We start from the raw sequence: 25437 nt of genomic DNA, 5'->3' as shown, positions 1-25437 counted from the left end.
ATCAACTTTTCTTGACAATCTCAAGGCTGCAGTCATCCCTGTTGCTTGTGCACCTTTTCAGCAATTACCTTCTGTGCCTTACCCTCCTTGTGGAGGGTGTTGATGTTCGTCTTCTGGACAACTGTCAAGTCAGCAGTCTTCCTCATGATTGTGATTGTGTGTGCTGAACTAGACTGAGAGATGTACTGTATTTATACTCTGAGTAGTAATTTACTCAAACTCGAAATGAAATATTCTAATAATTTGAGATACTGCATTTCTGATGTTCATGAGCTATATGCCATAATCATCAAAATTAAAACAAAATATATTGAACTATTTCACTTTACATGTAATGAATATAGAATATACTAACATTTACCTTTTTGAATGAAATTATGAAAAAATTAACTTTTTCATGATATTCTAATTTTTGAAATGCATTAGTATATTCTTTTTTGTCTTTTTGTCTGTAAAATGTATGGATTGTTCATTTATGTTTTTCTAATTGAAAAAGCCTTCAGCATTGAAGCTTTTTCATATCTCTGATTGCATTACAAGTGTTTTTCATTCAGGAATTGCTGTCATTTGAAATAATAAAATACAAACATTTTTTCACCAGGGAGAAGTGGGAGACCAAGGTGCCCCTGGAGAGGTTGGAGCCTATGGCCCGACAGTGAGTGCACCAACCTCTGTAGATTGTATCTACAGCCTTTATACAGACTGTTTCTGTAAGACACCAATCACAAACTTGGCTTTGTGTTCTCAGGGTCCACAGGGAATTCGAGGTGCCACAGGAATTATCGGTCCCAAAGGGAAGATGGCAAGTAAAGATTTATAAGATTTTTGGCAACCAGTCCTTTGTCTGACATTGTAAAAATTTCTCTAAAACAATCAGATCCCATATAATATGGTAACTAAAGCATACTGAAGTAAAAAATTGTGAATGCAGTGGAGCAGCATTATAATACGGATCACTATTACACAAAAATGGTCAGCTCATGACTCCCAAAATTTAAATGTAACTTTATGCAGCTGCACTCGAGAACTCAACAGTCTCAGACTCAGAAGAACACTTACTTGAAAGTGGTGGCTGGTCAAAAGGGGGTGTTGGGGCACCACCCCCTTCCAATTATCCAGAAGAGAAAGACTACATGATATCAAACATACATTAATTAAGCAAAAGTATTTATAAAGTCAAAATTGTTTACTCATCCTATTTCACCCTGTATCCATCTAATTATTTTTAACCCGTTTTAAAATGTTTATTTAAATTTTATGTGAACACCTACACTTCCTGTATACTTTTGCCCACCAGAGTGCCGGCCAAATGAGTGTGTAGGTAGCTATACAAACCTCTGGAGAGCAGGTGGCCTGAGGTTGGGTTTAATTGGTGGATTCAATATTTGGACTGGGGTGCAGCAAAGTGTACCCTGGACATGCCTTCTTTTATTAGCAGCCAATTAGAATTTAAAAAAAAAATATATATATATATATATATATATATATATATATATATATATATATATATATATATCATCTCATTATCTCTAGCTGCTTTATCCTGTTCTACAGGGTCGCAGGCAAGCTGGAGCCTATCCCAGCTAACTATGGGCGAGAGGCGGGGTACACCCTGGACAAGTCACCGGGTTATCACAGGGCTGACACAAAGACAAACAACCATTCACACTTGCATTCACACCTACGGTCAATTTAGAGCCACCAGTTAGCCTAACCTGCATGTCTTTGGACTGTGGGGGAAACCTGAGCACCTGGAGGAAACCCAAGCAGACACGGGGAGAACATGCAAACTCCACACAGAAAGACCCTCGCCAGCCGCTGGGCTCAAACCCAGGACCTTCTTGCTGTGAGGTGACAGTGCTAACCACTACACCACTGTGCCGCCCCTGTATAGCATATGATTGAATGAAAACTGTTTTCTTTTGTGTACATGAACTGATACATGCCTGTTGTTGGCGAGCGTCACTCTGAATGACACAGAACAAAGAAATACCATTATTCTTACCCATAGAGTAAGGACAATTATATTCTTTTGGAGGTGGCACAGTGGTGTAGTGGTTAGCATTGTCGCCTCACAGCAAGAAGGTTCTGGATTCAAGCCCAATGGTGGACGGGGGCCTTTCTGTGTGGAGTTTGCATGTTCTCCCCGTGTCTGCGTGGGTTTCCTCTGGGTCCAAAGACATGCAGTTTAAGTGAACTGGTGGCTCTAAATTGACTGTAGGTGTGAATGGTTGTTTGTCTCTATGTGTCAGCCCTGCGATGATGTGGAGACTTGTCCAGGGTGTACCCCACCTGTCGCCCATAGTCAGCTGGGATAGGCTCCAGCTTGCCCGTGATCCTGCACAGGATAAGCGGTTACAGATAATGGATGGATGTTCTTTTGGATTACTAGCTGACTTCATGGACAGCTATTGTATTATCAGTATTAAGATAAGATAACTTAAAAAGAAAACTTTATTGATACAACAGCTCCAAAGTTGAATATAATGAGAGTAAAAGAGTGCATACGTGAAACATGAGAAAAATAAAGTGTGTAAGAGAAATGCTGGATTATTGGCTGCTCTACTACTAGGCTATTATATACCATGAGTAGAGAAAAACAAAATGGCAGAGCATGTTGCTGAACCAACCAAGGATGAAATAAACACTACTCTAAAACAAAAAAAAAACCCAAAAATACAAAAAAGCAACAAAATATGGAATAAAAGTATTTGTTGGTAAGAACATATCTTTTTTATTTTTCAAGAGTTATAATTATCACATTTTTCACAAATTGCTACTGTCATTTCACCAGTTTGTTTACATTTTAAGGGGAAATGATTTTGTTGGATGTTTTGTGTAAAGTTTTTATTTATTGAATTTGCAAAAAAAAAAAAATGCTCGTTTTCTCTGTAGGTATAATAAAACAGTTATTCCACTCAATTTCATTATACATGGCTTATAGCCTACTTGGCACTCCGTGCCTCGTCAGCTATCAGCTTACGTACGACTCGATTTCGTGGAATAACTGGTGTGTGTGTGTGTGTGTATATATATATATATATATATATATATTTTTTTTTTTTGTGGGGGCAAAATAAAATTGGATCCGCTTCCAGGCAAGTTTGTAACAGTTTGTAAAGGTTCCCCCAGCCGGAACGGTCAACTTCTCGAGACCAATGCCCTCGTGCCACCTGCAGAATTCTGGAGCGAAAACCCCATGAAAAAAACCAGACCAGAAAACCAGAGATTGGCTTCACAGATTGGCCGTTTATTCACAGTCTTTTCACCAAAGATGAAATATTCCAAACAACCTTTTATAACATCCCAAAAAGCTGTTTATCTTTCTAAAAGGCAGCTGTGTTTGTCTGTTGTGTCTGTTGTGTATGTGTGTGCACGCGTGTATGTGTGTGTTTGCATGAATATGTGTGTGTGTGTGTGTGTGTGTGTGTGTGTGTGTGTGTGTGTGTGTGTGTGTGCATGAATGTGTGTGTGTGTGTGTATAGAGGGGTGGGGGTAGGATGTGTGTGTGTTATGTGTGTGTGCATGTGAATGTGTTGATATCTTGTGCTAAGTCAGCAAATCACATCTTAATTCCATCAATATAAGTGAAACCTTGGATCAATCATAAGCAATCCTGCATATACAGTGGGGCAAAAAAGTATTTAGTCAGTCACCAATTATGCAAGTTCTCCCACTTAAAAAGATGAGAGAGGCCTGTAATTTTCATCATAGGTATACCTCAACTATGAGAGACAAAATGAGAAAAAAATCCAGAAAATCACATTGTCTGATTTTTAAAGAATTTATTTGCAAATTATGGTGGAAAATAAGTATTTGGTCAATAACAAAAGTTCATCTCAATACTTTGTTATATACCCTTTGTTGGCAATGACAGAGGTCAAACGTTTTCTGTAAGTCTTCACAAGGTTTTCACACACTGTTGCTGGTATTTTGGCCCATTCCTCCATGCAGATCTCCTCTAGAGCAGTGACGTTTTGGGGCTGTCGCTGGGCAACACGGATTTTCAACTCCCTCCAAATATTTTCTATGGGGTTGAGATCTGGAGACTGGCTAGGCCACTCCAGGACCTTGAAATGCTTCTTACGAAGCCACTCCTTCGTTGCCCGGGCGGTGTGTTTGGGATCATTGTCATGCTGAAAGACCCAGCCACGTTTCATCTTCAACGCCCTTGCTGATGGAAGGAGGTTTTCACTCAAAATCTCACGATACATGGCCCCATTCATTCTTTCCTTTACATGGATCAGTCGTCCTGGTCCCTTTGCAGAAAAACAGCCCCAAAGCATGATGTTTCCACCCCCATGCTTCACAGTAGGTATGGTGTTCTTTGGATGCAACTCAGCATTCTTTCTCCTCCAAACACGACAAGTTGAGTTTTTACCAAAAAGTTCTATTTTGGTTTCATCTGACCATATGACATTCTCCCAATCCTCTTCTGGATCATCCAAATGCTCTCTAGCAAATTTCAGACGGGCCTGGACATGTACTGGCTTAAGCAGGGGGCACTGCAGGATTTGAGTCCCTGGCGGTGTAGTGTGTTACTGATGGTAGCCTTTGTTACTTTGGTCCCAGCTCTCTGCAGGTCATTCACTAGGTCCCCCCGTGTGGTTCTGGGATTTTTGCTCACCGTTCTTGTGATCATTTTGACCCCACGGGGTGAGATCTTGCGTGGAGCCCCAGATCGAGGGAAATTATCAGTGGTCTTGTATGTCTTCCATTTTCTAATAATTGCTCCCACAGTTGATTTCTTCACACCAAGCTGCGTACCTATTGCAGATTCAGTCTTCCCAGCCTCGTGCAGGTCTATAATTTTGTTTCTGGTGTCCTTTGACAGCTCTTTGGTCTTGCAGTTTGTCAAGACCAATGCTGTTTGGTCAAACATAGTGGAGTTTGGAGTGTGACTGTTTGAGGTTGTGGACAGGTGTCTTTTATACTGATAACGAGTTCAAACAGGTGCCATTAATACAGGTAACAAGTGGAGGACAGAGGAGCCTCTTAAAGAAGAAGTTACAGGTCTGTGAGAGCCAGAAATCTTGCTTGTTTGTAGGTGACCAAATACTTATTTTTCCGAGGAATTTACCAATTAATTCATTAAAAATCCTACAATGTGATTTCCTGGATTCTTTCCCCCCATTCTGTCTCTCATAGTCGAAGTGTACCTATGATGAAAATTACAGGCCTCTCTCATCTTTTTAAGTGGGAGAACTTGCACAATTGGTGGCTGACTAAATACTTTTTTGCCTCACTGTATGTAGCCTCACATTCTGTGGTTGATGGTCCACGCAACCAGGTGGCAGTCTACTCCTGCTCCCTCTAGCTTCCTGCTAAGTCGTGATGGCAGTTTTGTGTTGGAGGCATATGAAAAGTCAAAAACATTACCCTCACAGTGCTCCTAGGTTTTTCAATGTGTGGCAGGGATCTCTTCAGCAAGTAGATGACTGCATCATCCTGCTCAATGCCTGTTTGATAGCTGAATTGTAGGGGGTCTAGCCTTAATCTCACCAGGGGTTGGAAGTGGTTGAGTATGCTCTCTTCCATGGTCTTCATCAGGTGAGAGGTTAAGGCCACCAGTCTGAAGTGGTTGGGCTCCCTGTGTTGCACAGTCTTTGGAACTTGAACCACACAGTGTTTACCCGACTGGAACTCTCTTCAGACTAAGACTCAGATTGAACATATACTGAACCACCTGGTTTCCAGGTTCAGGGTCCCTCACACTCCCTTTGCTTTGTCCCAAGATTTTTTTTAGTCCTCTTCATACCTCCCTTGTATTGTTCTGATGAAAGCAGGGCTTTGAACCGGTTCAAGGAACGAAAACGAAAACCAGGAACTTTTTCTATTTCACATGGAACAGAAACGAAACCAGAAACTTTATTATTTTTTATGTTCCGGAACAGAAACGCTTATTAAAAATAATGGTAACCGGTTAATACCAGTTTTTATTTCGTTCCTCAAAGTTTCCGTAGCCTACAAATAAAAAAGTCATTTTTCTCCTGCGCAAGTTTCTATGACCCACTGGGGTTCACTTCCTGTGTGACGTTCGCTGACTGAATGGAGAGAGCGGGAGGGTGGACTACTATCACGTCTCCACATCTTAAATAAGAGGTAAATATTGCAGTCTATCGTTATTCAAAAACGTCAATTTCAAACACGATATCAATATATTTGTCCACGTTAATGAGAGGCTCGCGAACATTAAATGACGTTAACCTCTGTTAGCCTATCAATGCATAGGGCCTGACTAGCCTTTGGTAACACACTAAACAAATTATCTTTCATTTTTGGCACTTTTTCTGTTTGTGTAGATGGGAAGACATACTGAGAATCCAAATCGCCAACATTTGAAATAATAATTGTTTTGAATTATTTCTTGTCTTATTTAATGAAGGTTGTAATAGAATTAGCCTACATTTGGCTTAAGCTGGATGAGACAGAGACATAATTTTATAGCCATTTGTTAAACAGCTGACAGGGAACGTAATTAACCGTTCCGGGAACGAAATTTTTTTGTTCTAACCGGTTCGGGAACGTCTATTTAATGGTGGAACCCAAAACCGGAAACGTTAAAATTCCGTTTCTGTTTGGAACGAACCAATAGGAAAAAAATTCTGGTTCAAAGCCCTGGATGAAAGTGTTCTTCCATCTTTCTACTGTAGCAATCCTGTCAGAAAAGTGACATGATAAAGTGATGTTTCTGTTACTAGAGGGATATAAGTGCAGGAAGAGTTTGTTTAATATAAAACAGCAAGCAGGCACATAAATCCAAAACTTACGGCAGACTCAAGATCCAGAAAACAGGCAAAGGTCATACGAGGAACAAACAGATTAGACTCGGCAAAGACAAAAAGCAGAAACCCAAATGCAGACATGAGTCAAAAATCAGGAAGACAATAATAAACAGAAGGCTTGGTAAGGGTCACAGAGAACACAATGCTTCGCAATGTCTATGAGAGTTCAGCAGCCTTATAAGTATGTGCTGATCATGCTCTAATCTGGGACAGGCGCATATAATTAGTCTTTGAGGTTTATATGCACACAGATGGAACATATCCTTGCCTTCCTTTATTTTCCTTTTTAGTTTCTTTTGCACCCTCCTCAGCTGTGCTTTGTCACCAGATATAAAAATCTTTTTCTCATTCAAAAGGGCTTTTTTTCTCCAGGGTCACCCATGGTTTGTTATTTGAGAAATACTGTACCATTCTGATAGGCACAGTATTCTCTACACAGAAGTTTATATAGAAGAAGAAGAAGAAGAATTAGTCACATGCACAGTGAAATTCGTCTCAGTAACAAAAATGACACAGACGAGATGCCAAAAAACTGAGAGCAGCAAAAGGAACACGAAAAAACTTAGGCACAGTGTCCAAATAGCAGTCAAAAGGTCTCAAACTCAAAGCTTATTCTCAGGAGCACAGCAAACTGTAAAACTCAGCAAGGAGCACAAGGCTAGGCACACAATACATACCACCATGCAAACTAGACACAGGTGTAATTAGTAACATAGACACAAATGGGAAGATGGGTACATCTAGTGGTGGAAGAAAGGTACTACAACATATGAAAACGTCCCAAATCCTGGCAGTGATACAGTGAGTCAGACTGTCAGTGTCTTCCTCCATGAGGTCTACAGAGCACTTCTCAGTTGATGGATTCAAAGCATGGCTCCTCTCTGGCCTCCTGAGTCCATTTCCTCACAGACCTTGTTGTTAGTTGTTTTTTCACCATGGAAATATAGACAGGCAGAAGATGTACTGTGATTTGTGATTTGAGCAACCAAGCAGGGGAAAGGATGAAAAGCCATATGCGTCCTTGGTGCTTGCATACAGTAAGTCCAATGTTTTGTTGTCCCTTGTGTGACAGTTAACATACTGGGTGAAGCTGGGGAGAGCAGAAGACAGGGAAGCATGGTTAAAATCACAAGAGTTGAGGAGGGACTGTGGGTCTCTCCTCCTCAACTCTGCAGCTGTCTGCAGCTGTGATACTACAGTGTGTATGAGCTCATAGGTTGCAGCAGTGTCAGATGAGGGTGGAATATAAACTGTTATCACAATGACATGTGAGAACTCCCTCGGTTGGTACAACCCCGATTCCAAAAAAGTTGGGACAAAGTACAAATTGTAAATAAAAATGGAATGCAATGATATGGAAGTTTCAAAATTCCATATTTTATTCAGAATAGAACATAGATGACATATCAAATGTTTAAACTGAGAAAATGTATCATTTAAAGAGAAAAATTAGGTGATTTTAAATTTCATGACAACAACACATCTCAAAAAAGTTGGGACAAGGCCATGTTTACTACTGTGAGACATCCCCTTTTCTCTTTACAACAGTCTGTAAACGTCTGGGGACTGAGGAGACAAGTTGCTCAAGTTTAGGGATAGGAACGTTAACCCATTCTTGTCTAATGTAGGATTCTAGTTGCTCAACTGTCTTAGGTCTTATTTGTCGTATCTTCCGTCTTATGATGCGCCAAATGTTTTCTATGGGTGAAAGATCTGGACTGCAGCCTGGCCAGTTCAGTACCCGGACCCTTCTTCTACGCAGCCATGATGCTGTAATTGATGCAGTATGTGGTTTGGCATTGTCATGTAGGAAAATGCAAGGTCTTCCCTGAAAGAGACGTCATCTGGATGGGAGCATATGTTGCTCTAGAACCTGGATATACCTTTCAGCACTGATGGTGTCTTTCCAGATGTGTAAGCTGCCCATGCCACACACACTAATGCAGCCCCATACCATCAGAGATGCAGGCTTCTGAACTGAGCGCTGATAACAACTTGGGTCGTCCTTCTCCTCTTTAGTCCGAATGACACGGCGTCCCTGATTTCCATAAAGAACTTCAAATTTTGATTCGTCTGACCACAGAACAGTTTTCTACTTTGCCACAGTCCATTTTAAATGAGCCTTGGCCCAGAGAAGACGTCTGCGCTTCTGGATCATGTTTAGATACGGCTTCTTCTTTGAACTATAGAGTTTTAGCTGGCAATGGCGAATGGCACAGTGAATTGTGTTCACAGATAATGTTCTCTGGAAATATTCCTGAGCCTATTTTGTGATTTCCAATACAAAAGCATGCCTGTATGTGATGCAGTGTCGTCTAAGGGCCCGAAGATCACGGGCACCCAGTATGGTTTTCCGGCCTTGACCCTTACGCACAGAGAATCTTCCAGATTCTCTGAATCTTTTGATGATATTATGCACTGTAGATGATGATATGTTCAAACTCTTTGCAATTTTACACTGTCGAACTCCTTTCTGATATTGCTCCACTATTTGTCGGCACAGAATTAGGGGGATTGGTGATCCTCTTCCCATCTTTGCTTCTGAGAGCCTCTGCCACTCCAAGATGCTCTTTTTATACCCAGTCATGTTAATGACCTATTGCCAATTGACCTAATGAGTTGCAATTTGGTCCTCCAGCTGTTCCTTTTTTGTACCTTTAACTTTTCCAGCCTCTTATTGCCTCTGTCCCAACTTTTTTGAGATGTGTTGCTGTCATGAAATTTCAAATGAGCCAATATTTGGCATGAAATTTCAAAATGTCTCACTTTCGACATTTGATATGTTGTCTATGTTCTATTGTGAATACAATATCAGTTTTTGAGATTTGTAAATTATTGCATTCCGTTTTAATTTACAATTTGTACTTTGTCCCAACTTTTTTGGAATCGGGGTTGTAATATGGCAGAACGCTAACAGGTATCAGCTCAATATCCCTTGTGCAGTGTGGCTCTTTAACACTGATGTGCCCATGGTTGCACCATCTGTCATTCACAAACATCACAATTCATCCACCCTTTCTCTTACTGCTGTCCTTTACTCTCCTGTCTGCTCTTAGGAGCTGGAAACCTTCCAGGGTTACTAATGAATCTGAAGTGAGTTCATTCAATCAAGTGTCTGTGAAGCACATGATGCTGCATTCCCAATATTCCATTTGTAGTCTGGCTAGCACTGTTAACTCCTCCATTTTATTTGTGAGCGATCTCATGTTCTCCATGATAACAGACTGTAAGCATGGTTTGTACCATCTGTTCCCCTCTCTGTGCTTTGCTCCAGTTATGCATCCCCTCTTCCTCCTCTTTAGTACAGTGAGGATATTTGGTCCCTCCACTGGGAGTATTTTTGTGTGACGCAGTGCCAACAGTTGCTTCCAGGTGTAAACAATAGAGCTGAGGTTGAATGGATTTCCTGATGCAATTGCAATTATTTCAGAAATAAGCAAAATACTAACTACTAATCTCACCAGTTGCACATCTATAGTTGCACATGGAGATTAGTGTAAGAAATAACTAAAAACAACAGAGCAAAATGCACAAAAAATGCACAGAATGCACTAAAGACACTGAAAGAAGGTCAGCACTATTGTAACAAGCTGCCACTCAGGTGGCACTAGATGTAGTAAGCATTGCACTGTGGCATGCTCCTCTGATGAAATGGCAAGTGCTGAGACCAAATTTGTAGTTAAACACATTTTATAGTTAAACACAGCTTTTCTTCTCTCAGGTAAGCCAGTCTATTATTCTTCTTGCTTGTATTAGTTGCCTACCAGGGAGATTTATGTTGAGAATTGCTGTCCAGATACTGGCATTGTTGTTAGATGTATTGTTAGATGCACAATGCATTTTTGGTGCTATCTGTAGCATTGCAGTGTCACTGGGCATGGTACACACATACTATGTAGACTTTACACACTCATGAAATCCATCTGATTTTCTTCCAGGGACCTCAAGGTAATGATGGGGATCCAGGTCCTCAGGGGGTTGTAGGTGCCACTGTAAGTTTTATTGACACTGTCATGTTTTATTGACCTAAATGACTACCTTCCCTTGGTGATGTGTTTTATTAGACAGGAATTGCTTTCATAGCAGCAATCCAAGTGCTTAAATGTATATATTATATTTGTGCCATAATTATATATTGCGTGTTAATACAGATGTGTTTAATTTTACAGGGTGATCATGGCCAGAGGGGGTTAATGGGAGAGTCTGGTCCGAAGGGAGAACAAGTATGTATTATTAGGACTAGAACTTGATCCTGGGGTGGATAAATCACTAGCCCATGCACTCCTAGACAAGAAGCTTATGTGTCGGAACAATTACATTTTTATTCAGAATTGCTCAGCAAGCAAGTTGAAAAGGTTAGCAGTTACTAATCTAACAGGTAGTCAACACTCGATGCTGAAACTATAACATTTGCTATGAATTATAAATCTAGTACATGCTGCTAAACCATCTGCTACAGTACACACATGATTTTGTATTGTTCAGATGAATCAGTTTGCATGGATGCATTCCAAACTTTTTAGAAACAGGAAAACTTGGATATGGAGTGTAGAAAAACTGATAATTGAGCAGAATACATTTCAGTGCAAAGTCATCAAGTCTAGCTATCATAATATGGAAAGAAACATGTCAAGAAAAAAATAAAGAAGCTGGCCAGATTGGACTAAAATATTTAATATATTTTGAGACTTTAGGAGAAAACACGATGACTCAGAGCCAAATATTGCTGCCTGATACACCTCTTTAGAAAAGGATAATGGTTATGCCCATGTCAAACCCTTCATGGAAATTTATATACTTATATTATGCTAGCTACCATTCTTAACCTCGTCAGGATAAGGCAGGTCCCAGCAATCCAAAATTAACAAGCACATTAGAGCTTTGTCCAGGGGGCTAGCTAATGGATTTAGAATTTGTCCACACTTACTATCCATTTGTAATATCTTATGTTGCATCCACTATAATGCCATTGCAAACTGCAGTGTCAAATGTTTGATTGAATATTTAATAAAGTGGAAGGGTATATACCTTGTATATCTGATATCTGATTATGCTAAATAAAAGTTTATATATATATATATATATATATATATATACAGTGGTGCTTGAAAGTTTGTGAACCCTTTAGAATTTTCTATATTTCTGCATAAATATGACCTAAAACATCATCAGATTTTCACACAAGTCCTAAAAGTAGATAAAGAGAACCCAGTTAAACAAATGAGACAAAATATTATACTTGGTCATTTATTTATTGAGGGAAATGATCCAATATTACATATCTGTGAGTGGCAAAAGTATGTGAACCTTTGCTTTCAGTATCTGGTGTGACCCCCTTGTGCAGCAATAACTGCAACTAAACGTTTGCGGTAACTGTTGATCAGTCCTGCACACCGGCTTGGAGGAATTTTAGCCCATTCTCCGTACAGAACAGCTTCAACTCTGGGATGTTGGTGGGTTTCCTCACATGAACTGCTCGCTTCAGGTCCTTCCACAACATTTCCATTGGATTAAGGTCAGGACTTTGACTTGGCCATTCCAAAACATTAACTTTATTCTTCTTTAACCATTCTTTGGTAGAACGACTTGTGAGCTTAGGGTCGTTGTCTTGCTGCATGACCCACCTTCTCTTGAGATTCAGTTCATGGACAGATGTCCTGACATTTTCCTTTAGAATTCACTGGTATAATTCAGAATTCATTGTTCCATCAATGATGGTAAGCCATCCTGGCCCAGATGCAGCAAAACAGGCCCCAACCATGATACTACCACCACCATGTTTCACAGATGGGATAAGGTTCTTATGCTGGAATGCAGTGTTTTCCTTTCTCCAAACATAACGCTTCTCATTTAAACCAAAAAGTTCTATTTTGGTCTCATCCATCCACAAAATATTTTTCCAATAGCCTTCTGGCTTGTCCTCATGATCTTTAGCAAACTGCAGACGAGCAGCAATGTTCTTTTTGGAGAGCAGTGGCTTTCTCCTTGCAACCCTGCCATGCACACCATAGTTGTTCAGTGTTCTCCTGATGGTGGACTCATGAACATTAAAATTGGCCAATGTGAGAGAGGCCTTCAGTTGCTTAGAAGTTACCCTGGGGTCCTTTGTGACCTCGCCGACTATTACACGCCTTGCTCTTGCAGTGATCTTTGTTGGTCAACCACTCCTGGGGAAGGTAACAATCATCTTGCATTTCCTCCTCAGAAATCTCCTTTGTTTGTGCCATGATACACTTCCACAAACATGTGTTGTGAAGATCAGACTTTGTGAGATCCCTGATCTTTAAATAAAACAGGGTGTCCACTCTCACCTGATTGCCATCCCATTGATTGAAAACATCTGACTCTAATTTCATCTTCAAATTAACTGCTAGTCCTAGAGGTTCACATACTTTTGCCACTCACAAAGATGTAATATTGGATCATTTTCCTCAATAATTAAATGACCAAGTATAATATTTTTGTTTCATTTGTTTAACTGCATTCTCTTTATCTACTTTTAGGACTTGTGTGAAATTCTGATGATGTTTTAGGTCATATTTATGCAGAAATATAGAAAATTCTAAAGGGTTCACAAACTTTCAAGTACCACTATATATATATATATATATATATATATATATATATATATATATATATATATATATATATATATAATGTGTGTGTGTGTGTGTGTGTGTTGCTGGAATTATGTTAATCTCTATTTTCAGGGACCCCAGGGACAAAGAGGCATCACTGGTCTTCCAGGGCCAAAGGGTGAGAGTGTAAGTATAGAGAACGAACTTAATTTTACACTTATTTTTCATTGTGCTTTGTGCTGTCCTGAAGCCATAGTCCAACTGTACTGCTAAATAAAAAAAGGGGTGGGGGGAGCCATTTATTAGTCTTATGAGATTCTGTATTAAATCACTGTGTCCCAGGTTCATTAATATTTATTAAACGTTCAGTGACCATCACATTCATATGTGCTTATTCCAAAACCATGGGCATTAACTCTGTGTTGTTCCCTACTTTGCTGTTATAACAGCCTCCACTTTTCTGGGAAGGCTTTCCATTAGATTTTGCAGTATGATTGTGGGGATATGAGAATGCCATGTGCAGTCGGCGTTCCAATTCAACCCGCAGGTGTTCAGTGGGGTTGATTTCTGGGCTCTGTGCAGGCCACACAAATTCTTTCACAAATCACGCCTTCATGGACCTTGTGTTATTGCACAGGGGCTTTGTCATGATGAAATAAGTTTGGACCCTTTCGTTCCAGTGAAGGGAAATCTTAGTCCTACAGCATACAAAATCACTCTAGACAATTACAGTATAAGTTAAAAGTTTGGACACACCTTCTAGTTCAATGTTTTTTTCTTTATTTTGTATTAATTAAAAGACACTTTATGTCTTCAAGTAATGATGGACTATCACTTTTCTTTACATAATTGAGCAGTGCTTGACATAATATGGATTACTACAGTTGTTGAATAGGGCTATTTATTGTATTTTTATTATTTACTATTTCATGGTCTCAAATGCATTAAGAAGGCAAGAAATTCCACAAATTAACCTCTGACAAGGGACCCCTGTTTAATGAAAGGCATTTTAGGTGACTACCTCATGAAGCTGGTTAACATAATGCCAGTCATGTGCAAAGCTGTCATCAAGGTAAACGGTAGCTACTCTGAAGAATCTAAATTATGAAACATATTTTGTTTTTTTAAACACTTTTTTTGTTTACCACATGGTTCCGTATGTTATTTCATAGTTTTGATTTCTCCAGTATTATTCTACAATGTAGAAAATAGACAAAATCTAGAAAAACCTATGAATGAGGTGTGTCCAAACTTTTAACTGGTACTATATGTGTTTTAACTTTGTGGAAACAGTTTGGAGAAAGCCCACATATGGGTGTTGGTCAGGTGTCCACTTACTATTTGGCATATAGTATATGACTTGTCCAGATAATTTCAACTTTTTGCTTCAAATAAATAAGCATTCTCTCTGATTTTACAAAGGGTAATCTAGCACAGTGATGATGTAGCAGAAAGCAGAGCTGCCTGTCTAGTGTAAGAATGAAAGTTAAAATCATACTAGCCTAACATCCATGATATAGTATTCATAAAATTCTAAATTAAAACAAAAAACAAAACAAAATGTTGAAACATACTTCTCATTCAGTGTTAAAGACTGCTGGTGGAATCAAAACTTATTTGCAAAATAAGGTTCAGTGACTCATATAATCTAGGAAGAATGTTTATTGAACCATGTCTTCATCTTCAATTTTCATCTGGTTGAACTCAAAACTCCCTTATCTAAAAACCAGACAGAAAAAGAGTCTGACTTTAGTGTATTGCTGATTTTGTGGTATTCTTTGCGAACTACATAACTTAAAGTATTTATCTGTTGTTGCTTTATAAAATTAGGTATTAAATGAATTAAGATATTGGTAAAGTTACTGTACATGCAGTAGCTAAACATTACCTACTGATTACCTACCTAGATAGCTAAGTAGGTAATATTACCTACCTAGATAGCTGACCCTGGGTGGGATCTCAAACACTCCTTTGGTAGCAATGATTTCAGGGTAGTTGGGGTGGCTCCCTATTAAATGTGTGCTTATATTAATACAAATATCCACCTTCAACATTTTATGTTGTCCTCCAAGTAAAATATAAATAGTTGACAATGGGTTTCAGTGATTGTTTATAGTATATATGTTTATGTTTACAGTACCAAAAAAGAAGAATATAAAGAGTACAATTAGTAATTTTCTTATAACTATGCCAATTCTTTGGAAGGGGGTCTCAATCAGGGGAAGAGGGTGCAAGGGCACTTTTGGAGTGGCCGCTGGATTCACCAGCTGGCATTCATGGCACATTGCACACCACCTTCAGACATCCCCATGAATCCCTGGCCAACAGAACCGAGCCATTATTATAGCCTGACCTAAGTGTCCGGCCATAGGGTTAAAGTGAGCTGTATGGAATATGAGTTCCCTACAGTTCTTTGGGATTAACAACTGGGTTATTTGTTCATGGGTCTGAGTGCCTTGCATCACTTGGTATAACCTATCATTAATAATTGCAAAGTACGGGAAGGAGAGTGTTGCATTTGGCTGGAGATTCTGACCATCGACTACTCTCAGTTGGTCAAAAGCATGACACAAAGTCTCATCTCATGTTTTTCTAAAGAGAAATCCTCAAGGGAATCCCTGAGAGAGAGCGGAGGGGTGGGCCACTCCCCTCTCTTTGCATCACTTTGATGTGGTGCTGACATGGACGGCTCTGAGCTGGCTTCCCCAGATAATGCCACACTGGAATCCCCCGTGATGTGTTATTGCAGGACACACCCACTATTACACTCTCCATTAAACATTTAAACCCTAGCAAGTCTGTCCCCAGAATCAGTGGGTGGTTGAGGCGTGGGCTAACCGGCACCTCTACACTATGTTTTACTCCCTGAAATTGAATGTGGATGGACACTAGTGGATATTCATGAACATCCCCGTGCACACACACAACCTTCACCACTTGTGCTATGCCCAATGCCTTACCTTGAACCAGGCTTTGGCGGATTGAGGTCTGATTATAGCCGGAATCCACCAACATGTGATATGTATCCCCTTGAATACTCCCTGGTATGCGATATGCTCTGGTCCAATCAAGGGCAGTCTCTGGTGCATTGGGGATCTGGACCATGGCCCCAACCTCCAACACTGGGCACTGGCCCTGGAAGTACCCAGGCTCCCCACAGTGCCAGCATACCAGCCCAGGCTTTGCTTCTGCACTGGCATTTTAGGAATCACTCACCTGAGGGAGAGAAACAGATACAGAAGAGGACACCATGGGCTCAGCAAGCCAGCTGTGGGAGGGTCAGCCCCTGTTTCCATGGTGCGGGGATGGGAACGGGGGAGAGAGAGAAAGAGAGAGAGAGAGAGAAGAGGCAGGATATCCGCCTGCTGCCGGAACTGCCGCCAGATGGTCCTCTGCCAACTCATGATCCAACTCACGATCTTCACGATCCAGTGACGCTCGGTCTTGGCGTGTTGAAGAGCATAAAGGCATGTTTTCAAGCATCAGTAAACACTATAGGACGGCACACAGGATTGCACCTAAAAACATTAATAAGAACTTTGTTGTCTTAAGAAAGTGTCAGAGGAAATTTGACTGCTTGTTGTACGAAATGCTCTACATTAGAGAAAGAAGACCAACTCTTAACATGCACTCAGACTCCTTACAGTCCAAACATTTTGTTTAGCATTATGCTAATCTATTTTTATATGTTTTGGCATTGACTTAGCTTACAAACACTCGCTTGATAATGGTGTCCGAGTGGCACCGAAACGTCGCGCTCTTTTTCTTAATATTTAGAATTTTTTTTGTTTTTCTAATTCTTCACTTATAAATTTGCTTAAAAGGGACAACCAACTTCATTTGTTTCATAGACTCAAACAGTGTAGTAAAAGACAGATAAAGTGTGATGGAGCAATTGAGTTTCTCCGCCTTTGTCAAAACTTTGGACTTACACCAGCATTCGCTAAGGTTAATCAAACCAAATGCAGTAAATAGAGACAATCCTCCAAAACCTTCTCAAAGAATGTGGTAGCTGAAGAACTTCGAAAGAAGATCCAACAAAGTTTATGTCTGAAGGCTGAAATTAACACAATCTATGATGATATATGAAAGAACTGCAGTCTTCTTTGTTATATGTGGATTTTAAAAACAATGACGAAACTTTGCAAGGAATACCATCACAATGTCATGTCCAACCACACAAGCAAGATTTCACAACTACTAAACAGAGAGACTGACATCGATGAACACGTTGAATCTTTCCTCATATAAATTAACCTTCTTTCGAAAACTGGTACTTTGCCGAGGTCTTCAATTTTCCATTCCTGAACCTGTCTCTTCCATCAATGTCAAGGCCAGCTTTGAAAAAGCTTACTGGAAATTTGAGCCTAAACTACTCAATGATGATTCTAAAGAACTGTCTTCTATCTATAGCACTTAACTATAATCAACAGAAGGGTTCTAAACTACCTAAGTCCCTTATCAAAGCCATAAACCAACTGAAAAAGCATGACAACATTATCATCACTAAACCTGATAAAGGATCTAGACTAGTAATTTTAGACAAGTCTGACTATTTAAGTTTGTTGATGAGTGCCTCTGTGGGCGACACCGTGAAGTTCAAAGTTGTTGGCCTTGAGAGCCCTGGGACCAGAGGCAGACCACCTAAAAATTTCCATCCTCTGTTAGAGAAAGGAAAGAGTCTTGAGTCCACCATGCATAGAATTCTACCCAAACCGACTAACTATAATCAGGAGATCCGCACTCTGATGTAGTAGTATCATATGACGTTGCTTCATTGTTCATCAATACTCCATTGGATGAAACTATAGAGATTCATGTAAACAAAGCTGTAGCAGTTCGTATGGGTGGGTGGAGCACAGAGGACGGCAGGACAGAGATCGGGTTCAAAAATGTGGCAGATCACAGAATCCAGGGACACATGTCGGCCCGGGGGCATTTTGAGTTATTGACAGATTCAGAAAGTACAGTTTCTAAGCTTTCCAATGATGCCTTCCATGTGGAGATCTGACAATATTTGAAGAATGTGTGGCCTTTTGAAAGTGTATACTTCTTAAAACAGAAAAGGGAGAAAATCGCCCTCAAAGTTTTCCATCTCAGCTACTCTGGGTGTAGGGCGGGCACATAATGGTGCTCATTTGCATGACATTAAGGAAAGCCCTACCCCCTACGAGCTAGCACGATACTACTTTCATGTAAACAAAGATCACCACGTCAATTTTCCTTCCATGCAAAGTATGCCCAACACAATTATGAAGTACAAAAATAAGTCCTAAAGTATACTTTAACGTTTTGTGGTTGAAAAATTACTCACACCGTAAGAAAGAAAGATAGCACGATGATGACACAACTAACACAACACTAGTTTCATGTAAAGCCTCGGTCACAACCAGCTGTACGCGCTCCTACGGCCGGTCTACACGCAAAAAACGCAAGAAACACACGGAGGGCGCGCATGAAACGCACGAGAGCGCGCGTGTGATGTGCTGATTTTCGAGCTGCAGACTGGCCGCAGAGGTTCTTTGTCATGTCAAACAAACTCTACAGGCGCTTACGGTTTTTTCAGGTTGCAAGACAAACTTACGGCCAACGCGCGTCTTTCTCCGTGAACAAAAAAAAACCGCAGCGATTTGGGAAACGCCAAAAATCACACGGCCAAAAAAATCGTACGTCCGGTTGTGACCTAGGCTTAACCAAACCACAACACTCTCCGTTACATGCAAAAATAACCACACAGCCTTAGATTAATAAACTTACCCCATCAGAAAGAGAAACGGCGCCTTGCACACACCAATGCCTCCGATGGAATATAATCCTAGAACGGTCCGTGTATCATCCGATCATTCAAGTATTCCATTCAATCTGGAAAACAAGGTTGCGTTTTTTTTTGCTAGTGTCTGTTTGCTTCGGGGTGTTTGCTCCTCTGCGCTCTGTTTAGTAACTCATTCCATAGTGAAATTACACGCCTGTATGCAGGTTAAGTAGCCATGCGCTCAGCTCGGATCATACAGCTGATTCGCGGAAAAAAAAAACAAATGACTTAAATCTTCATGTGAATGGCCCATATGGTAATTTACCCACACCCCCCAGCAGGCTACAGTCCTGACAAAAACGAGACAATTTGCAACAAAAAATGTATGCTTTTCCAACAAAACAATCTATTATCTGAAATACTGATTGCATTCTTCAAGATCTCAACTTGCACATGATGGAAAAAAACAAAAATCACAAATTTCGAAAAAAAATGCTTCTTTTGCGATTATCTCGGATTCGTTTCGGCCGACATGTGTCCCTGGATTTGGTGAGCAGTCACAAATAGTGTTTATTGCTCTACTTTTCAGTGTAACAATCTTTACTGCTATAGACGCACACACGACTGGCGTCTTGTTCGGGGATGAGCTCTCCTCTGCTCTCAGCTCTCCCTCTTTAAATAGGGCGTGGTCACTGGGAAGACACACACAAACACAGGTTAATTGATGTCAGGTGTAGTGATTCTGCCACTTACCTTCCCTGACTCCGCCCTCCTGTCACAGACCGGCGCTTGACCACGCCCCCGCTGCCACATACCCCCACCGCCCAACTCAGACCGGGCAGCCGTCCGGCCCACAGCCGACTCCCCCCCCTTTGACGGGAGAGGAAGTCCGCCACGACCATCTGCGCCCCCGGCCTGTGGACCACATTAAAGTTGAAGGGTTGTAGTGCTAGATACCAACGGGTGATCCGCGCATTGGCATCCTTCATGCGGTGGAGCCACTGGAGGGGCGTGTGGTCCGAACAGAGGGTGAAAGGGCGCCCCAGCAGGTAGTAACGGAGGGCGAGGACCACCCACTTGATCGCCAGACACTCCTTTTCAATGGTGCTGTAGCGCCCCTCACGCACTGACAGCTTCCTACTGATGTAGAGGACGGGCCGGTCCTCCCCCTCCACCTCCTGGGACAAAACTGCCCCCAGCCCTCTGTCCGACGCATCGGTCTGCAACACAAAGGGGAGAGAAAAGTCAGGGGAGTGTAAAAGTGGCCCCCCCACACAGTGCAGCCTTTACCTCTGAAAAAGCCTGCTGGCATTGCTCCGTCCACTGGACCGGATCTGGGCCCCCCTTTTTAGTGAGATCAGTCAGCGGGCTGGTGATGTCCGAATAATTAGGTATAAACCTACGGTAATAGCCAGCCAGCCCCAGGAACTGTCTCACCCCCTTTTTGGTCTTGGGCCTCAGGCAGGCCACAATCGCTGCCGTCTTATTAATTTGGGGACGCACCTGCCCGTTGCCCAAGTGGAAGCCCAGATACCGTACTTCCACCCGCCCCAATCGCACACTTCTTTGGGTTGGCTGTGAGCCCCGCTCGCCTCAGCGACCTAAGGACGGCCCTCAGATGTTCAAGGTGTCTCGGCCAGTCATTACTATAGATGATAATATCATCTAGATACGCGGCCGCATAAGTGGCGTGGGGGTGGAGGACTCTATCCATCAGCCGCTGAAACGTAGCGGGCACCCCAAACAGCCCAAATGGAAGGGTGACGAATTGGTGTAAACCAAACGATGTGGAAAAGGCCGTTTTTTCTCGGGATAGGGGAGTCAAGAGGATCTGCCAATATCCCTTCGTCAAATCCAGTGTCGAATAAAAGCGAGCCGTGCCGAGTCGATCAAGCAACTCATCAATACGAGGCATTGGGTACGCATCGAATTTAGACACCGCGTTGACTTTCCTGTAGTCCACGCAGAACCGGACCGACCCATCGGCCTTGGGTACCAAGACCACCGGGCTGCTCCGGTCACTGTGGGACTCCTCGACGATGCCCATTTCGAGCATGGTCTCGAGTTCCTCCCGAACCACCTTTTTTTTGTGTTCCGGTAGTCTGTAAGGGCGGCTACGCACTACTACCCCCGGGGGCGTCTCTATGTGGTGCTCTATGAGGTTAGTGCGACCGGGCAGGGGTGAGAACACATCCGAAAACTCGGTCTGCAACTGGGCGACCTTCGTGAGTTGGGTTGGGGAGAGGTGGTCTCCACAGGGGACCGGAGAGGTACGTGATGTCAATGCCCCTTTTTGAACTTCCGGCCCCAGCTCCGCCTTCTCCGGAACCACCGACACCAACGCCACGGGGACCTCCTCATTCCAGAATTTAAACAGATTGAGGTGGTAAATCTGTAGCGCCCCACCCCTGTCCGTTCGCCTTACCTCATAGTCGACGTCCCCGACTCGCCGTGTGACCTCAAAGGGTCCTTGCCACTTGGCGATCAACTTGGAGCTCGACGTGGGAAACAGTACGAGTACTTTATCTCCCTGTGTGAACTCCCTAAGGCGCGTACCCTTGCTGTACAGGCGGGCTTGCCATTCCTGGGCCTGCCGCAAATTCTCCTGGGTTAGGTGGGTGAGCGTGTGGAGTTTTGCGCACAGATCCATAATGTATTGAATTTCATTCTTGCTTTGTGAAGGTCCCTCCTCCCAATTTTCCCGCAGCACGTCTAGGATGCCGCGCGGCTTACGCCCATATAATAATTCAAACGGGGAGAACCCCGTGGAGGCTTGGGGAACCTCTTGCACTGAGAACAACAAGGGCTCGAGCCACTTATCCCAATTACGTGCGTCCTCACTTACGAATTTTTTAATGATATTTTTGAGGGTGCGGTTGAACTGTTCCACTAAACTGTCCGTTTGTGGGTGATACACACTGGTGCGGATCGGCTTAATCCCCAATAACCCATACAGTTCGCGCAGTGTTCGTGACATAAATGTAGTGCCTTGATCAGTCAGAATCTCTTTCAGGATTCCGACTCGGGAGATGACACGGAAGAGTGCCTCAGCAATACTGCGTGCTGAGATATTGCGCAGAGGCACTGCTTCCGGGTATCGCGTTGCATAGTCCACCAGAACTAATATAAAGCGGTACCCTCGTGCTGACCGATCTAATGGCCCAAAGAGATCCATCCCAATTCTCTCAAACGGGGTCTCGATTAATGGAAGAGGGCGCAAAGGCGCTTTTGGAATGGCCGCTGGATTTACTAACTGGCATTCGCGGCATGCCGTACACCACCTACGAACATCGCCGCGAATCCCCGGCCAATAGAATCGGGCCATTATTCGGGCTAGTGTCTTATCCTGCCCTAAGTGTCCAGCCATGGGATTAAAGTGAGCCGCCTGGAATACCAATTCCCGGCGGCTCTTTGGAATTAAAAGCTGTGTGACTCGCTCTTTAGTTTGAGTGTCCTGCGTCACTCGGTATAACCTATCCTTCATAATCGCGAAGTAGGGGAAGGACGGGGTGGCGTTCAGCTGGAGTGTTTGACCATCAATTACTCTCACTTGGTCAAACGCATGTCGCAGAGTCTCGTCTCGCGATTGTTCTAATGGGAAATCTGCGAGGGATTCCCCAATAGAGAGAGGAGGAGCTGGCGGCTCCTCACTCTGGTGCAGAGATGACGTAGACGGCTCTGTGACAGCTGCTCCCACCAAAGCAACACCGGGACCTCCCCCTGTCAAATGGCAGGACCCACTCTTTACTAAGTGTGTCATTAAATCCCCAAATCCCGGCCAATCAGTCCCCAAAATTATAGAGTGGGTAAGGCGAGGATTAACCGCCACCTTCACTATAAATTTTTCCCCTCGGAAAAAAATGTGGACTGACACCAAAGGGTAGCTGTGAACATCACCGTGCACACACAACACCTTCACCCACTGTGCTCCCCCCAATGCCTCATTTTGCACCAGGCTTTGGTGAATTGAGGTCTGGTTACAACCAGAATCCACCAACGCCTGATATGTATCCCCTTGGATACTCACCGGTATGCGATACGCTCCGGCCCGATCGAGGGTGGCCTCTGGCGCATCGGGGATCCGAACCACCGTGCCCACTTCCATCTCCGTGCACTGCTGTTGAAGGTGACCCGGCTCCCCGCAGCGCCAGCAAACCGGCCCGGGTTTTGGCACCACTGTAGCAGTTCGTATGGGTGGGTGGAGCACAGAGGACGGCAGGACAGAGATTGGGTTCAAAAATAGCGTTTCTTGCTCTACTTTTCAGTGTAACAATCTTTACTGCTATAGACGCACACACGACTGGCGTCTTGTTCGGGGATGAGCTCTCCTCTGCTCTCAGCTCTCCCTCTTTAAATAGGGCGCGGTCACTGGGAAGATACACACAAACACAGGTTAATTGACGTCAGGTGTAGTGATTCTGCCACTTACCTTCCCTGACTCCGCCCTCCTGTCACAGACCGGCGCTTGACCACGCCCCCGCTGCCACAAAAGCATTTGAAGGAAACTTGTTCAATGATGCCTATGGCCTACAATTGAGCAGAGCAGACCTCATCGATCTTCTTACTATAGCAACCAAACATCAACTGTTCCAATTTAATGGAACACTATATGAACAAATTCACAGCATCGCTATGGGTTCCCCACTCGGGCCTCTGCTACGCAACATGTTTATGTGCTTAACTGAGAATACTCTTCAACAAGAAGGTCAAATGCCAAAATATTATCGGAGGTATCATACCTCCAATAATATTCTGGCATTTGACCTCAGGTATGTTGATGACACTGTAGTAATAATGCTTAATAAAGTAGAAGCATCTAAATTTCTGGATGTCCAAAATCATTGCCATGTCTCTTTAAAGTTTACCATGGATATTGAGAAAGATGGCATGCTTCCTTTTCTTGGCTTACAACTTCTCAGTAAGTCCTGTCATATCAAAACTAAAGTGTACATCAAGCCAACAAACACCGGCCTCCTCCTACACTATGAAAGTCATGTGGATGAGTTCCATAAATGAGGCTTATTTAAAACAATGCTAGACAGAGCCTATCAATTATCATCTTCATGGTCCTATTTTAATGATGAATGTGACTGTTCAAGGAAAGTGTTCCTATGCCTGAAGTACAGTGGTACTTGAAAGTTTGTGAACCCTTTAGAATTTTCTATATTTCTGCATAAATATGACCTAAAACATCATCAGATTTTCACACAAGTCCTAAAAGTAGATAAAGAGAACCCAGTTAAACAAATGAGACACAAATATTATACTTGGTAATTTATTTATTGAGGAAAATGATCCAATATTACATAATCTGTGAGTGACAAAAGTATGTGAACCTCTAGGATTAGCAGTTAATTTGAAGGTGAAATTAGAGTCAGGTGTTTTCAATCAGCGGGATGACAATCAGGTGTGAGTGGGCACCCTGTTTTATTTAAAGAACAGGGATCTATCAAAGTCTGATCTTCACAACACATGTTTGTGGAAGTGTATCATGGCATGAACAAAGGAGATTTCTGAGGACCTCAGAAAAAGCATTGTTGATGCTCATCAGGCTGGAAAAGGTTACAAAACCATCTCTAAAGAGTTTGGACTTCACCAATCCACAGTCAGACAGATTGTGTACAAATGGAGGAAATTCAAGACCATGGTTACACTCCCCAGGAGTGGTTGATCAACAAAGATCACTCCAAGAGCAAGGCGTGTAATAGTCAGTGAGGTCACAAAGGACCCCAGGGTAACTTCTAAGCAACTGAAGGCCCCTCTCACATTGGCTAATGTTAATGTTCATGAGTCCACCATCAGGAGAACACTGAACAACAATGGTGTGCATGGCAGGGTTGCAAGGAGAAAGCCACTGCTCTCCAAAAAGAACATTGCTGCTCATCTGCAGTTTGCTAAAGATCACGTGGACAAGCCAGAAGGCTATTGGAAAAATGTTTTGTGGATGGATGAGACCAAAATAGAACTTTTTGGTTTAAATGAGAAGCATTATGTTTGGAGAAAGGAAAACACTGCGTTCCAGCACAAGAACCTTATCCCATCTGTGAAACATGTTGGTGGTAGTATCATGGTTGGGGCCTGTTTTGCTGCATCTGGGTCAGGATGGCTTGCCATCATTGATGGAACAATGAATTCTGAATTATACTAGTGAATTCTAAAGGAAAATGTCAGGACATCTGTCCATGAACTGAATCTCAAGAGAAGGTGGGTCATGCAGTAAGACAATGACCCGAAGCACACAAGTCGTTCTACCAAAGAATGGTTAAAGAAGAATAAAGTTAATGTTTTGGAATGGCCAAGTCAAAGTCCTGACCTTAATCCA

At 42.4% G+C, this 25437-nt stretch overlaps 1 protein-coding gene across 1 annotated transcript in view; it reads left to right on the top strand.

The window, feature by feature from the left end:
* col9a1b (collagen, type IX, alpha 1b) overlaps positions 1-25437 on the top strand; it is a 117159-nt gene that overhangs the window by 30725 nt on the left and 60997 nt on the right. Inside the window, exons 13-17 of the mRNA XM_060915648.1 lie at positions 602-655; positions 749-802; positions 10724-10777; positions 10955-11008; positions 13496-13549. Coding sequence (XP_060771631.1) covers positions 602-655; positions 749-802; positions 10724-10777; positions 10955-11008; positions 13496-13549 — 270 coding nt within the window. The remainder of the gene's footprint in view (positions 1-601; positions 656-748; positions 803-10723; positions 10778-10954; positions 11009-13495; positions 13550-25437) is intronic.

Source organism: Neoarius graeffei, chromosome 3, assembly GCF_027579695.1.
Source record: "Neoarius graeffei isolate fNeoGra1 chromosome 3, fNeoGra1.pri, whole genome shotgun sequence".
In the NCBI taxonomy this organism is placed as follows: Eukaryota; Metazoa; Chordata; class Actinopteri; order Siluriformes; family Ariidae; genus Neoarius; species Neoarius graeffei.
The sequence above is the reverse complement of the archived record's forward strand: the minus strand, read 5'-3'. Positions and strand labels throughout refer to the sequence as shown.